At 42.4% G+C, this 13,739-nt stretch overlaps 1 protein-coding gene across 1 annotated transcript; it reads left to right on the forward strand.

Annotated features, from left to right (window-relative positions):
• The first annotated feature begins 1,441 nt into the window (after window positions 1–1,441).
• On the forward strand, window positions 1,442–13,739 carry Klhdc2 (kelch domain containing 2). Its single transcript, XM_042677780.1, has 13 exons — window positions 1,442–1,876; window positions 4,513–4,592; window positions 6,702–6,819; window positions 8,400–8,515; window positions 8,809–8,890; window positions 9,018–9,101; window positions 10,346–10,426; window positions 10,499–10,557; window positions 10,833–10,942; window positions 11,332–11,404; window positions 12,541–12,628; window positions 12,707–12,759; window positions 13,434–13,739. Exons 1-13 carry the CDS (start codon window positions 1,724–1,726, stop codon window positions 13,555–13,557), a joined length of 1,221 nt encoding a protein of 406 aa, XP_042533714.1. The 5' UTR covers window positions 1,442–1,723; the 3' UTR covers window positions 13,558–13,739.

Raw genomic sequence — 13,739 nt, forward strand, 5'->3', positions numbered from 1 at the left:
AAGTGGCGCTGTGGCTCAAGTGGTAGAGCGCTAGCCTTGAGCTGAAGAGCTGAGGGACAGCGCCCAGGCCCAGAGTTCAGGCCCCATGACTGGACCCCCTCCCCTCCCAAAAAAGAATATAATGTAAAAATTTTAAGTTTTTAGTGATGTATGTGTGTGTGTATGTGTGTGTGTGTATATATATATATATATATATTTTTTTTTTTTTTGCCGGTCATGGGGCTTGAACTCTGGGCCTGGGCGCTGTCCCTGCGTTCTTCAGCTTAAGGTGGGCGCTCTACCACTCAAGAAGTGTTCAGAGTATCATTTGTCAGGTGTAGTTCATCAATTGAAGTAACTGTTAGCTTTATCCAGAGGAACAGGCTTGAAGCATCACGGAAGTTAGACTCCTATTCCAAGCTTACAATCTAGCATTGTAGAGCACCGACAGTCCAGAGATTCCAGGATGGCTTCAGCGATTTAAGAGCAAAGGAGAATTACAGATAAGGGAATTAAACGTGGCCCACGAGAGAGGTATCCCGCGGGTTTCCCTGGGTAAGTTTTAAGAGTCAGGCTTCTAGGGACAGGTACAACACTGGTTCTAACCATGGTAAGTGTGTGAGCGAACTGAGAGAGTGCCGATTTAAGGAGCCAAAGCCATTCAGGATCAGAGATCATGGCCAGGCTATGTGGGGTCTCACCTTGCGTTAGGGTAGGAACTTTGGATTCTAAGTGAAGTGAGCCAATTCAGGGGTTTTTAAGTAAGGCAGGATTTACACGGTTTACGATAAACCGGGCATCAATGCGATGGAGCAGTTCTGGCTGCTGCGGGGTCCACGCGGGGCGGAGCGCAGTCAAGTTTTCCACAGTAGTTGTTTCCTCGTTGGACGCTGACATGAATCCTCTCTTCACACGCCAGCTACAGAGGTTTCAGGCTATGAAAATGGCAGCGAGGACAAAGATGAGGATGCGTGGTGTCCTTCCAACCGGCGCTGATACCCGGGAGGCGGCTTCGGGCAGGGATTCAGGCCGCGTCCTACCCCAGGCCTCCTTCACAGGCTCAGACTGAAGTGCAACACACACCATGTGTGGGCAGGGTCCACAATTCTGCAACTCGCCCCGAAAAACAGCAAACGCCCGGGGCGGGCGGCGCCGGCGGCCAGGAGGGCTGCGCGGAGCCCCGGAGGCCGCGCGGCGACGCCCGACACGCGGCCATCTCGCTACCACCTCCGTTCACTGGGCGAAGTCCCCGGAAGGCGGGAAGACCAGCGTTTGGGGGAGGGAGAACCTAGCGATTCCCAGGCCGACCCCAAGCTCCAGCAGCCAACCCGCCGGCCCACGACGGCCCCGGCGTCCCCGCTCAGGCCTCCGGCAGGGTGGCCGCGGTGGGCGGAGCCGCGCAAGGGGCGGAGCTCAATGGCACTTCCGGGGCGCGGCTAGCGACTTCCGGTCGCGGCGTAAACAAGCGGAGGGGCCGCTGGAGGCGGGGCCCGGGTGCTCAGTGCGCGCAGCCCGCGGAGGCTAGCTCCCGTCCAGCCTGCCGTCCCGGGCCTGTCACCGCTGTCTCCCGGCCCGAGACCCGACATCGGAGCGCCGCGCTCGGCCGAGGACGGTGGAGACGCAGCGCGGGCTGCAGAGGCCCGTCCCCGCGCCGGCCGCCTCCGTGCATTTCTCTCCTCCTCCTTTGTCTCTCTCCCCGCTCCCGGGCGCGGGCATTCTCGGTGCACTCGAGTGCGGCCTCAAGATGGCTGATGGCCACGAAGATCTGCGGGCGGACGACTTGCCCGGGCCAGCCTTCGAGAACTACGACGCCATGGAGCTCGCCTGCCCGGCCGAGCGCAGCGGCCACGTAGCGGTCAGCGACGGGCGCCACATGTTCGTCTGGGGCGGTTACAAGGTCAGTGGCGGCCAGGCCGCCGGCTGTTGCTGGGCTGCGGCCTCCCGGGTCTGGCCCCCGCCGCGCGACTCGGCCCGTTGGCTCTGGTCCTTGCCAGGGAAGCGATCTCGCGGGCCCTCCCCCCGGGCCGGACTCGGGGCCTGGCGAGAGAGAGACCACGGTGGGCTAGGGCCTCAAGTCAGGCCGACCCGTAGGTTCCGCGACCCCGGGGTGACGGAGTTGCAAGGTTCCCCCTGAGGATTACTCAGGGCCGAGGAGAATCACCGCGTTCACCCTTTCCACCTGTGCACAGTACCTGCCACACCTGGGCAGATGGCCGTCACACTATTGTTTGAGTAGCGGGCCCCGTTCCTTGTGGTTTAAGCTGAGAGAGGACTGAAGTCCAGAAGAAGTTTCACCAGTAACCCACAGTAAACCCCCCATAACCTACGTCACTAGAGTGTAGTCGCTCTTTGATCTAATTATCCACGGTGTGGTCAGTTACCAGTTTAGCCAGTTTCTTTGTACTACTCCTGGGAGGGCCTACCCAGGGGGTCTCCTACTTAACACCGGGGCATTCTCTTCTTTGGTTTGAACATTCTAGAATCTTGTTCGCTGGGGTGCTCTGGTGTATTCCTACTACAAAACTGTTATTCTCTTTTGCCCCTAAAATGATCCCTGCTTCCCAGGGGCTTGGATTGTTGGCTACACACCTAGGCCTGGCCTGGGCCGACTTGCTTTGTGATTATACTAAGTTTAGCTTCTGGTACATTTCACCTGATCATAGTTGATCATTTCTAAGAACTGTCACCATGTTTTCATTTGATTTAAACATAAAAGTAGTTTTTTTTTTTTTTGGTTTGTTTTTGCCATTCTGAACCTGCAGTGTTTTCCTTACCCTTCAGTGAATGGGATTTGGGAGGAGGAGGGTTGGTATACTGTGGCCATTATCACATTGTATATACTTAACCTTGGAGCAATGCAGATCTTTTGATAATCATACTTACAGCTAAACTGTTCAGAATTCTATATGCAAAAAAATGCAGCATTAAGAGCATGGGCTTTTCTTTGGGGTATAGGGAAGGGAAAGACTGTCAGGGTGGGAGGTTTCTGATGGTAGATCTTGGATAGTTGGGGAGGAGGGGAGTGTCACTATCACTGAGTAAAGTGGGTGGTTCAAAAACAAAGGTTTGCCTTCACACTTTTGGCTGAAACCCTGGGAGTAGGCACTGAAAGTCCTTGAAGTTTCAAAAGCAATAAACTGGCTTGATAGCTTTCCTCCCCCAAGCCAAGCAAGTTTACTCCAGGTCAGTCCATTGTGTATCTTCCAGTCTGTCCCTTCCTCTTTTCCTCTATCACATCTTCATTGGTGGTGGGGAAATGTTTACAGGGTGGGCTGCTCTGTTTCTATATGTTTACTACTCCAGCTACTAGTCTTAGACTGATTCCCAGTAACCTTCAGTTTACTGTGCATTGATGTGATTCAGAAAGTGGCCAAGAAAGATCAGAAGCTGAAAATATCAGGCAGTTGTCAAAGTTTAGGGGAAACTGGATTCCTAGTTCCATCACTGCTTGCTAAGTAAGAAGTAACTTACAACTTCTTTAAAAGCCAAAACTATTTTCTACTTCTATTACTGTGAGGATTAGATAAAGCAGTTTGTGGCAAACAGTCTGTCATATGGTAAACTCAGTCTTTGTTAGGACTTAATACCTGAAGGAAAATGAAACAGAACCAGGAACCTGTAGTTAGCATTAAAACTTAATATGTGGGGGCTGGGAAGGTGGCTCGGTGGTAGAGCGCTTGCCTTGCATGCCTGAGGCCCTGGGTTGATTCCTCAGCACCACATAAGCAGAAAAAGCTGGAAGTGGCACTGTGACCCAAGTGGTAGCCTTGGGCACTAGCCTTGAGTGCTAGCCTTGAGCTGAAGAGCTGAGGGACAACACCCAAGCCCAGAGTTCAGGCCCCATGACCGACAAAAAACAAGAAACAAACAAACAAAAAAAAGCCCTTAATATGTGCTTGTACAGTTCTGCCCTCTTTTGCTTGTCAGTGAGCAAGTAGGAGGAAAGTTTGGCTAGAAAAGCATGTGTACGTTAGCATGGGTCAGGCACTTTGAAATCTGCTGTCATGGACACAGGTAATCTCTCCTGAAGTGATGTAACTGAAATTTTCTGTATAGGCTGTTCAGGAAATGTGGCCTTGATTTTTTTTTTTTTTAACTCTCTTTTTTTTTGGGGGGGGGGGGTCTGGGTGTGGGGCCTGAACTCTGGGCCTGGGCGCTGTCCCTCAGCTCTTCAGCTCAAGGCTAGTGCTCTACCACTTGAGCCACAGCACCGCTTTCGGCTTTTTTCTTTTTGCTTATGTGGTGCTGAGGAATCGAACCCAGGGCCTCAGGCATGCAAGGCAAGCGCTCTACCACTGAGCCACCTTCCCAGCCCCCCTTGATTTTTTTTGTATCAAAAGTTTTAATGAAGAGCTGTCTACATTAAGCTTTACTTACATGGCATGGGCCCAGGAAGACTGCACTTCATGTAAGTATATGAGACTTAACCCTTTGTAATTAGCTTCATAATATCTCCAATAAGGTATGAGAATTATACAATGCCTTCTTAAAATACCAGGTATTTATATTTGCAATTTTTCTGATTATTCATAGAGCAACCAGGTGAGAGGCTTATATGACTTTTACCTGCCTAGAGAAGAACTGTGGATCTACAACATGGAGACTGGGAGATGGTAACTGGAAATTATGGGGGTCTTAAAATCAAACAAGGTTGCAAAGAAAAACATTGAAAACTCAGCTAATGAATAAAAATTCTGTAATTAAGGGTGCTAAACACATTCTGAAAAGTGTCCTGGTATAGCTTAAATGCTAAGCTTGTTTTTTCTTTCAGATATAATTCAACAATTACTTGATTCTTTTTATTACCTAAGAGAAATTACTATTCAGGATTTTGTGAAGTAGTAATAGAGGCTTCAGATCCTGGAATAGGATAAAGATAAAAGTCCTGTGTATTTCTTAAAAGCACTGCAAATCTCTATAAAAAGAAAACAACAAAAAAGTTATGTTCTGGGCTAAAGATGTAGTTCAGTGATAGGAGTGTTCATGTAGCATGTGCAAGGTCTTGGATTCCATCTTCAGTATCACAATAATTAAATAGTATGTTCTATTTACAAACAAAAATGAACTTAAATTTGTCTTTTATATAAATTAGGAATAATCAGAAATGATCTTTTGCCAGTCTCACAACTGTTAGGAACATTACTAGTAGAAATAATACGTTTCTCAAGATTTTGGTTGGGTTAGTAATGTTGGGAGGATTTTTTTGGCCAGTCCTGGGGCTTGAACTCAGCCTAGACACTGTCCTTGGGCCTCTCTGTGCCCAAGGCTCTACCACTTGAGCCACAGCACCCCTTCCAGCTCTTTCTGTTTCTGTGGTAGAGAGGCATGGAACCCAGGGTTTCATGCATGCTAGACAAGCACTCTACCACTAAGCCACATTCCCAGCCCATGTTGGGGGGAATTTACAAAACAATCTCCCCCATGGTTTTGTGAGAACTTTGTGCTTTAATATTTTACTGATTGTGTTTCTCAAAACTATAATAGTCCTACTTAGCAGTTATTTCTGTAAATAGCAAATCGGTGTCAATATGAACTGATTGCTTAATCTGTGGAACTGGTAATTTGTAATAATGCAGTTTTCCCTTACTAGAGTAATTCTACACATTTCTTTAAATTGAGTTAATCAGTTGAGTGTTGGTGGCTCATGCCTGTAATCCTACATATTCAGAAGGCTGAGATCTGAGCATTGTGGTTGGAAGCCAGCCACTGCAGCAAAAAATAAATAAAAAAAAATAAAAATCTGTGAGACTCTTATCTCCAGTTAGCCACCAAAAGAAGCCAGAAGTCAAGCTGTGGCTCAAGTGGTAGAGTGTTAGCTAGCCTTGAGCACAAAAACTCAGGGACAGTATCTAGGCCCTGAGTTGAAGTTCCAGGACTGGCACACTCACAAAATTAAGTTAGGCAAAGATTAAGTGATAATTATATCTGATAGTTTGAGATCAGGACCTTGAATTGTCAATTCTAGGAATACCTACGTTTTTTCTTTGAGTTTCTGGCTTATTAAGATTAAAAAACACACACACAAAAACAGCCACTGGGGTGGGAAGGTGGCTCAGTGGGAGAGTGCTTGCATGCATGAGGCCCTAGGTTCAATTCCTCAGAACCACATAAGCAGAAGAAGCCAGAAGTGGGGCTGTGGCCCAAGCGGTAGAATGCTAGCCTTGAACTGAAGAGTTGGGGGACAGCGCCCAGTCCCAGAGTTCAAGACCCACAACCAAAACCAAACCAAACTAAACCCCCAGTCCTTTATAGTCATGTAAATAAAAAGCAAAGTTTAAGAAACATACTATACTGTAATGGGCTGGGAAGGTGGCTCAGTGGTAGAGTGCTTGCCTTGCAATGCATGAGGCCCTGGGTTCGATTCCTCAGTACCACATAATTAGAAAAATCCAGAAGTGGTGCTGTGGCTCAAGTGGTAGAGCGCTAGCCTTGAGCTGAACTGCTAAGGGACAATGCCCAGGCCCAGAGTTCAGGCCCCATGGCCAACCAAAGAAACAAACTATAGAGTTTATAGATATCCTAGGTTGATCCTGCCTGAGTAGAGCAGCTGGCATTGTCTATGGATGGGGAAGAGAGAGGAAAAGCTCCTTTGTTGTTTTTAGAGCTCCACATCACTAGTTCCTCTTTTTCTTCCCATTTATTATGAAGATATAAGTAGAAGAAAACTTAGTTCTTCTTTGCATTTCTTTGTGAATCTTACATTAATTTTCCCTATCCCCCAGGAAAAAAATTAACACTGAAGGTGATGTTCCTCCCTCTATGTCAGGAAGCTGTGCTGTGTGTGTAGATAGAGTGCTGTACTTGTTTGGAGGACACCATTCAAGAGGCAATACAAATAAGGTTGGTGCTTGTTCAGGATTCCAGTTCAAGGCAGTTTTATTCTATTGCAAACCTCAAAAATTTTAAGTTAGGTTTATACTTATTTCTGTTCCAGTTGAAAAAATATGTACTTAATTATGGAATGAATGTACATTTTAGTATTTTATCAGTCTGTATTTACCTAGGTCTCTTAAAAATCAACTTTCATTGGCTACCTATGTGTAGTAACTTCCTAGACTTTCTTTGCTATGTTCTCTTAGAACCCCTGAGTGTTAGGTTAAGTGTTAGTTACTAAAGACATTTTAAATAGAAAATCTCAGACAAGATGAAGACAAGGTATAATCATGAAGAATAAATATGAACAGAACACCACTCAGCCACAAGGCTAACACTAAATAGTGTTACATAGTGACAGTCATATAATATTGTTGCCTAAGACACTACTGTTCAAATTTTGTCTATATTTTTTTCAAATAAAGATGTCGGTTGTTCTTTTCAGGCCGGTAAGAGATGTTTCAGAAAGGTAGATATGATACAAGTAGACATATATCAGTTCACTTACTTGGCAACTTAAATGTTCAGTAGTTAGTGGAACTCTGTAGACAGAGATGAATAGTGGTCTCACATCCTAGAAGGGACACATGTAAGTGTATCTGGTTGAGAGACACATAAAACCTGGGACACAGTGATAACTGTAAATATTACTGGCTTTGAAAGAATCCTTGACTTGGGTTTGTTAGGACTAGGGAGTAGAACAAGGAACGTGTTCACCCAAGAGGCAATGCTTGCAGTAAATTAGAAAATAGGATGGGATCATCAAGGTGCTGTAGAGGAACACATGTTGGCATGTGGACTATAGACCACTTTAACAAATGTAGTTCCAGTTTTATTTTTATGTAATAGTCTTCAGCTTGAGAGCCAGTTGACGAAAAAGTTCTATGCCCAAAAGATCTTTGGCTATAGTTGAGCCATGAGGAAGAAACGTAACTGATACAACCTAAAGAAGCCTAGGTGAGGAGAGAGCTGTGGATGAGAGTGGCCAAGTAGAAGTTAGCATGGTATGTCAGCCTGAGTGTGTAAATTCCGCCGGAAGGAAGCCTGGGTGTCTCAGGGAATTTGTGTGTGTGTGAGAGAGTGAGTCTGAATGTCAGTCCTTTGGAGGATGATAGGAAACCATAGGCAGATTAAGTAAACTAATAGAATGTTTAATTTTTTTAGTACTGACTTGTTCCTGCAATTAATTAGAGTGATTTCAAAGGTTATAATTTATAAACGTAGTCCTTTTAGTAGTATGGTCCTGATACATAAATCAGTTGAGACCTGAAGTTCCTAAGACTAATAAGGCAAGATAAATAGCTTGTGCCAGAATGTAAGTGAAGATACTGGTGATTCTTGGTTGTAAAAGTGGCAATGAGTGAATTATATGGCAGTGTTCTTAATGATTTAGTCAGTTTACATTCTGTCACAATTGATGATCTTGAACCAAACCTGTCTGCAGTCACAATTTCAGTACCCTTATCATAAATCATAGTAAAGTTAAATACTAATGCTGAACTTCTGTCACATAAACCAAGTCTAACTGAAACCATTGTTTCTGACAGTTTTACATGCTAGATTCAAGGTCTACAGACAGAGTATTACAGTGGGAAAGAATTGATTGCCAAGGAGTTCCTCCATCATCTAAGGACAAACTTGGTGTCTGGGTATATAAAAACAAGTGAGTTACTAGGTTTTGGTTTTTATGGGGAAAGTAGTTTACCATTCAAGTGTCTTAGTCAGTGGCCATTAAAAGCATAAAACATACCTTTATAGGTCCCAAAGGTTTAACTAATACCTGAAAGCATTTAACTTAACAACTAAGATATAGTTAAGTGTTAGCTATGTTGTTATTTAAACAAATATTTTCATATATTCAAGTGTATCTCTTCAACTTTTACCAATGTCAGAGTAAGAAAGCTCTCTTTATATTTTAGTTTGTAGATGTTGATATTTTGGTTCTTCATCAAACAGGTTAATATTTTTTGGAGGATATGGATACTTACCCGAAGATAAAGTATTGGGAACATTTGAATTTGATGAAACATCTTTTTGGGTAAATGAAATTTCCTATTTTCCTTAGTATGTTGAAGTAACTTTATACACTCAGTAGTTTTGCTTATTTGTTAATAAATCAGACAAAGGCTGTATAATTTGTAAAGTAATGCAATTCTTTTCTGTAGAATTCAAGTCATCCAAGAGGATGGAACGATCATGTACATATCTTAGACACTGAAACATTTACCTGGAGCCAGCCTATAACTACTGTGAGTTGCTGGAGACTAATAAAGAAGATAGACACACCAAAGTTGGGACATGGTGCAAAACTTATTTTCGGTGCAGACATTATATTCAATATAGATGTAGACTATGTAAATTTTATTTAACTTGAGCATAGGGGAGGAGGGGAAGAATGGAGAACAGTGGAAGGAGTGACAATGATCAATATGCATTGTACTCTTAACCTGACTTATGGAATTAAACCTCTTTGTACAACTACTTAAAAAACAACAACACCCCCCCCCCCCCCCCACACACACAGTCCTCAGGCACTGGTGGTTCACACCTATAATCCTAGCTACTGAGGAAACTGAGATCTGAGGAACTTGGTTCAAAGCCAGCCCAGGCAGAAAAGTCTGAGAAACACTCATCTCTAATAAACTACTCAGAAAAAGCCATAAGTGGCACTGTAACTTAGTGGTAGATCACTAGCCTTGAGCACAGAGGTTCAGGGACAGCGCTCAGACCCTGAGTTCAAGCCCCAGGACTGGTAAAACAAAATCCACAGCCTTTATTATTCTCCAAGGAATTAGAATGAGGAAAAGGTTTTTAAAAAGATATAAAGAGACAACTTAAGATCTAATCTTTTTTTTTTTTTTTTGGTCAGTCATGGGGCTTGAACTCTAGGCCTGGACGCTGTCCCTCAACTCTTCAGCTCAAGGCTATCTCTCTACTACTTGAGCCACACACTCCGGGTTTCTGATTGGTTTATTGGAGATAAGAGTCTCACAGTCTTTCCTGCCTGGGCTGGATTTGAACCGATCCTCAGATCTCAGCCTCCTGAGTAGCTAGGATTACAGGTGTGAGCCACCGGGTGGCAAGATCTAATTTTTTATGATGGCTGTAATTGTTAGTAATTACACAAGCAATCTAGATTTAGATTGGAACTTAAAGGTTAGATTTCTTTTCCATGACAATCGCAATTAGAAAAAGTTCTATGCCCAAAAGATCTTTGGCTGTATTTGAGCCAAGAGAAAGAAAAATAACTGATACTTTAAAATATTTTAAAATAAAAATAAAACAACCATTTTGTGAAAATAACCAGCCTATTCAGTAATACATCAGTGGTCGGCTTTTACTATTGCTGTTATCTATAATAGTCTGCACTTCTGCTTTTAAAATAAAGCTCAGATATCTGGCATAGTCTCATCCTACATGCAGGGAGGGCTCTGGTACTTTCTCTGTTTATAAAAAATTCATTTATTAAAGTGCTTTTGCAACTTTCTAATAGGGTAAAGCACCTTCACCTCGTGCTGCCCATGCATGTGCAACTGTTGGAAACAAAGGCTTTGTGTTTGGTGGCAGATACCGAGTGAGTATATGAACAGCTTTAATGATTCGCTTCTGGTTTCTTTAAAACAGCTAATTACTTATCCTTTTTTAGGATTCTAGAATGAATGATCTTCACTTTCTTAATCTGGATACATGGGAGTGGAATGAATTGTAGGTATCGTTTTATTTAGATAGAATTTCAGATGTTTCCTTTTATTTCCTATTAGTATATAATGAAATGTGCTTAAATTTTCTGTAATCATGAATAGACTCCTTAAGAAAACAAATTTATTTTTATTTCTAGTTGCATAATTGTGTGCCTGGTACAGCCTGTGCTAAACGTTTGCTAATAATTCCATATAATTTTTGAAAAAAATTTTCGTATTCAGTATGTATTAAACAGCTGCTTTTAATCACAGATATTTTAACTTAGCTATTGTTTCCAGAATACCACAAGGCATATGTCCAATTGGCCGATCATGGCACTCACTCACACCAGTCTCTTCAGATCATCTTTTTCTCTTCGGAGGATTTACCACTGATAAGCAGCCGTTAAGTGAGTCATTTAAGCATATGTATTTACATATAACCATGTGTACATTTTAATAAAATTAATGTTATATGTATTTATATATCATCTACAAATAGTAAGTTACAAATGAGTATTTTAGATGACTATAGAGTTTGTTTTTCCTTTAGACTCTATAACACTCCTGTAATTATACTTTCACTGCAGATAGTTTCACATAAAATCCATTCTTCCCAGTAAAAATATGATGACTGGGAGCTCTTAAGTGCCTTGCTGGGGAGTTTGCTTCACTAACCACAGGGATGGTGGTGGATTATGGACCAGTTTTCTTTCTTACTAAAACTATGCACTTTAAATGTCAATGTCATATTGACAAAATAAATACTTCATAGCTATTTTTCTTTTGATTTAACCAGGTGATGCCTGGACTTACTGCATCAGTAAAAATGAATGGATACAATTTAATCATCCCTATACTGAAAAACCCAGGTATGAACTATTTGAAATGTAATTCTTACTCTGAATTAATGAGACCCATGGATAAGCAAGACTGGTAAGAACTGAAGGAGTTTGGCAGCATATCATCCTTAAGGAAAAAAAAAAACAATATTATCCAAGTATCAGATGCTTTTGTTTCATCACATAAAGAATATGGATTTGTACATTTACTTGTGCTGAACTACACATAAGCTTGCCAATAAAAACAAAAGCAAAGGGGAGAGCAAGTGATAGAGCACCTACCTAAGCATGAGGTCCTGAGTTCAAACCCCAGTGCCATCCCTTTTCCCCAAAACTCAGGAACTGTTGCTTAGATTTGCATTAGCACTATAAATTAGTGATCAAGCAGAAAAATCACTTTTAAAAACATCTGGAGGCTGGGAAGGTGGCTCAGTGGTAGAATGCTTGCCTTGCATACATGGGGCCCTGGGTTCGATTCCTCAGCACCACATAAGCAAAAAGAAAAAAGCCAGAAGTGGTGCTGTGGCTCGAGTGGTAGAGCGCTAGCCTTGAGCTGAAGACCTGAGGGACAGCACCCAGGCCCAGAGTTCAGGCCCCATGACCGGACCCCCCCCCCCCCCCAAAAAAAAAATTTGCTAAACACTGATAACTTATTTCTATTAATCTCAAAGAGTTGTTACAAGCAATGATACATTCATTGCTGGAATCCAAAGAACATGTAGATATATCAGCTTGCATTTTTCCCCCAAGCTTTTAATCCAAGTAATCATGCCACTAGGACTTCATTTGGCACAAATGGGCTTTGATAGAGATGTGAATAATTAGGTAGGGCTTGTACCATTCTTCAGGTGTTCTGTGCAAAGCCAATTGGCCTTGACTAGCAAAAGAAGAGAGGGTCCATTTTAACAGACATAGAAAACATATTGTTCAGTTCACATCCTTCATTACATAAATGTACACTATATCAGAGATAATAATATCCAGATAAAATAACGATTTTTCTAGCTACTTTGTAATAACATGTTAAGTTTCCTTAAGATTTTCTCAGGCTATTTGTTCTGAACGACTTTAAGCTCTCTATTATTTCACCAGCTCTCCCCTATACTGTGAAATGGTCAGCTTAGTCTTTTTGATGACTTGAGACTCAAGTTCTGTTTTAAATACAGGTTATGGCATACAGCTTGTGCCAGTGATGAAGGAGAAGTGATAGTTTTTGGTGGGTGTGAGAACAACCTGCTGGTCCATCACAGAGCAGTAAGTATATCACTTCATATCACTACGACACTTGGCAAGTTCTTCCTTTGTAATGTATTCTTCATCTCTACTTTTTAGGCACACAGTAATGAGATACTTATATTTTCAGTTCAGCCAAAATCTCTTGTACGGTAAGTAACTTTACTTGGTGCTTTAACACTCTTAACAAACCAGGTTTATGGATTACTTAAAGGCAATAGTGAGGCTTAATTGAGATAACTAGTTTTTAGAGGTTTTAGGTTGGTGTTGGTGGCTCATACCTGTAATACTATACTAAGGAGGCTGAGATCTGAGGATCACAGTTCAAAGCTAGCCTGAGCAAGAAAGTGTTCGGAGGGTTTAACACTGATAAGCAGCCACTAAGTGAGTTAATTGGAGACTCTTATCTCTAATTAACCACCCAAAAGCTGGATGGAAGTGAGTGTATGGTCAATGGGTAGACTGCCAGCTGAGTGGAAAAAGCCAAATAAGAGTGTAAGGCCCTGAGTTCAAGCACAGTAACAGCACAAAAAGAAAGGCTATCGCATTATGCTGGTGGCTCATGCCTATAATCCTACTCAGGAAGCTGAGATCTGAGGATCACTGTTCAAAGTTAGCCCAGTTAACTACCAAAAAAACTGGAAGTGGAGCAGTGGCTCAAATGGTAGAGAACTAGCCTTGAACAGGAAAGCTTGGGGACAGTGCCCAGGCCCGAGTTCAAGCCCTAGGACTGGCAAAAATAAAAATAAAAAGATTGAAAAAAAGTTAAAAAAGTACTTCTAAATAGTGAAGTAAAATTGTTCTCTCTTTCCTTGTCTACTTTCAGGCTAAGCTTAGAAGCTGTCATTTGTTTTAAGGAAATGTTAGCTAACTCATGGAACTGCCTTCCAAAACACTTACTTCACAGTGTTAATCAGAGGTTTGGTAGTAACAACACTTCTGGATCTTAGGCTTCAAAGATAAAGACTCTGATCAACGTGCATGGACAACCATCCTGTAATCATCGCAGAGTGGCTTCATTTGTATAATTACATATATTGTAGTTTGCAGCTTTTTGGTTTTAATGTGCATGTGAATGGCCTAGAAAATCTATTTTTGTGTCTAAAGTTTACAATAAACATATTTAACACTA

The sequence above is a fragment of the Dipodomys spectabilis genome, unplaced genomic scaffold, assembly GCF_019054845.1.
Source record: "Dipodomys spectabilis isolate Male_0828 unplaced genomic scaffold, ASM1905484v1 ptg000042l, whole genome shotgun sequence".
NCBI lineage: Eukaryota > Metazoa > Chordata > Mammalia > Rodentia > Heteromyidae > Dipodomys > Dipodomys spectabilis.

What these genes read in the sequence shown, in the direction of transcription:
- Klhdc2 (XM_042677780.1), top strand. Translation starts at nt 1,724, where the DNA reads ATGGCTGATGGCCACGAAGATCTGCGGGCGGACGACTTGCCCGGGCCA. An exon ending in ACATGGGAGTGGAATGAATT is followed by an intron (nt 10,558 to 10,832) that starts GTAGGTATCGTT and finishes TATTGTTTCCAG; the next exon opens with AATACCACAAGGCATATGTC. An exon ending in TGCTGGTCCATCACAGAGCA is followed by an intron (nt 12,629 to 12,706) that starts GTAAGTATATCA and finishes TCTACTTTTTAG; the next exon opens with GCACACAGTAATGAGATACT.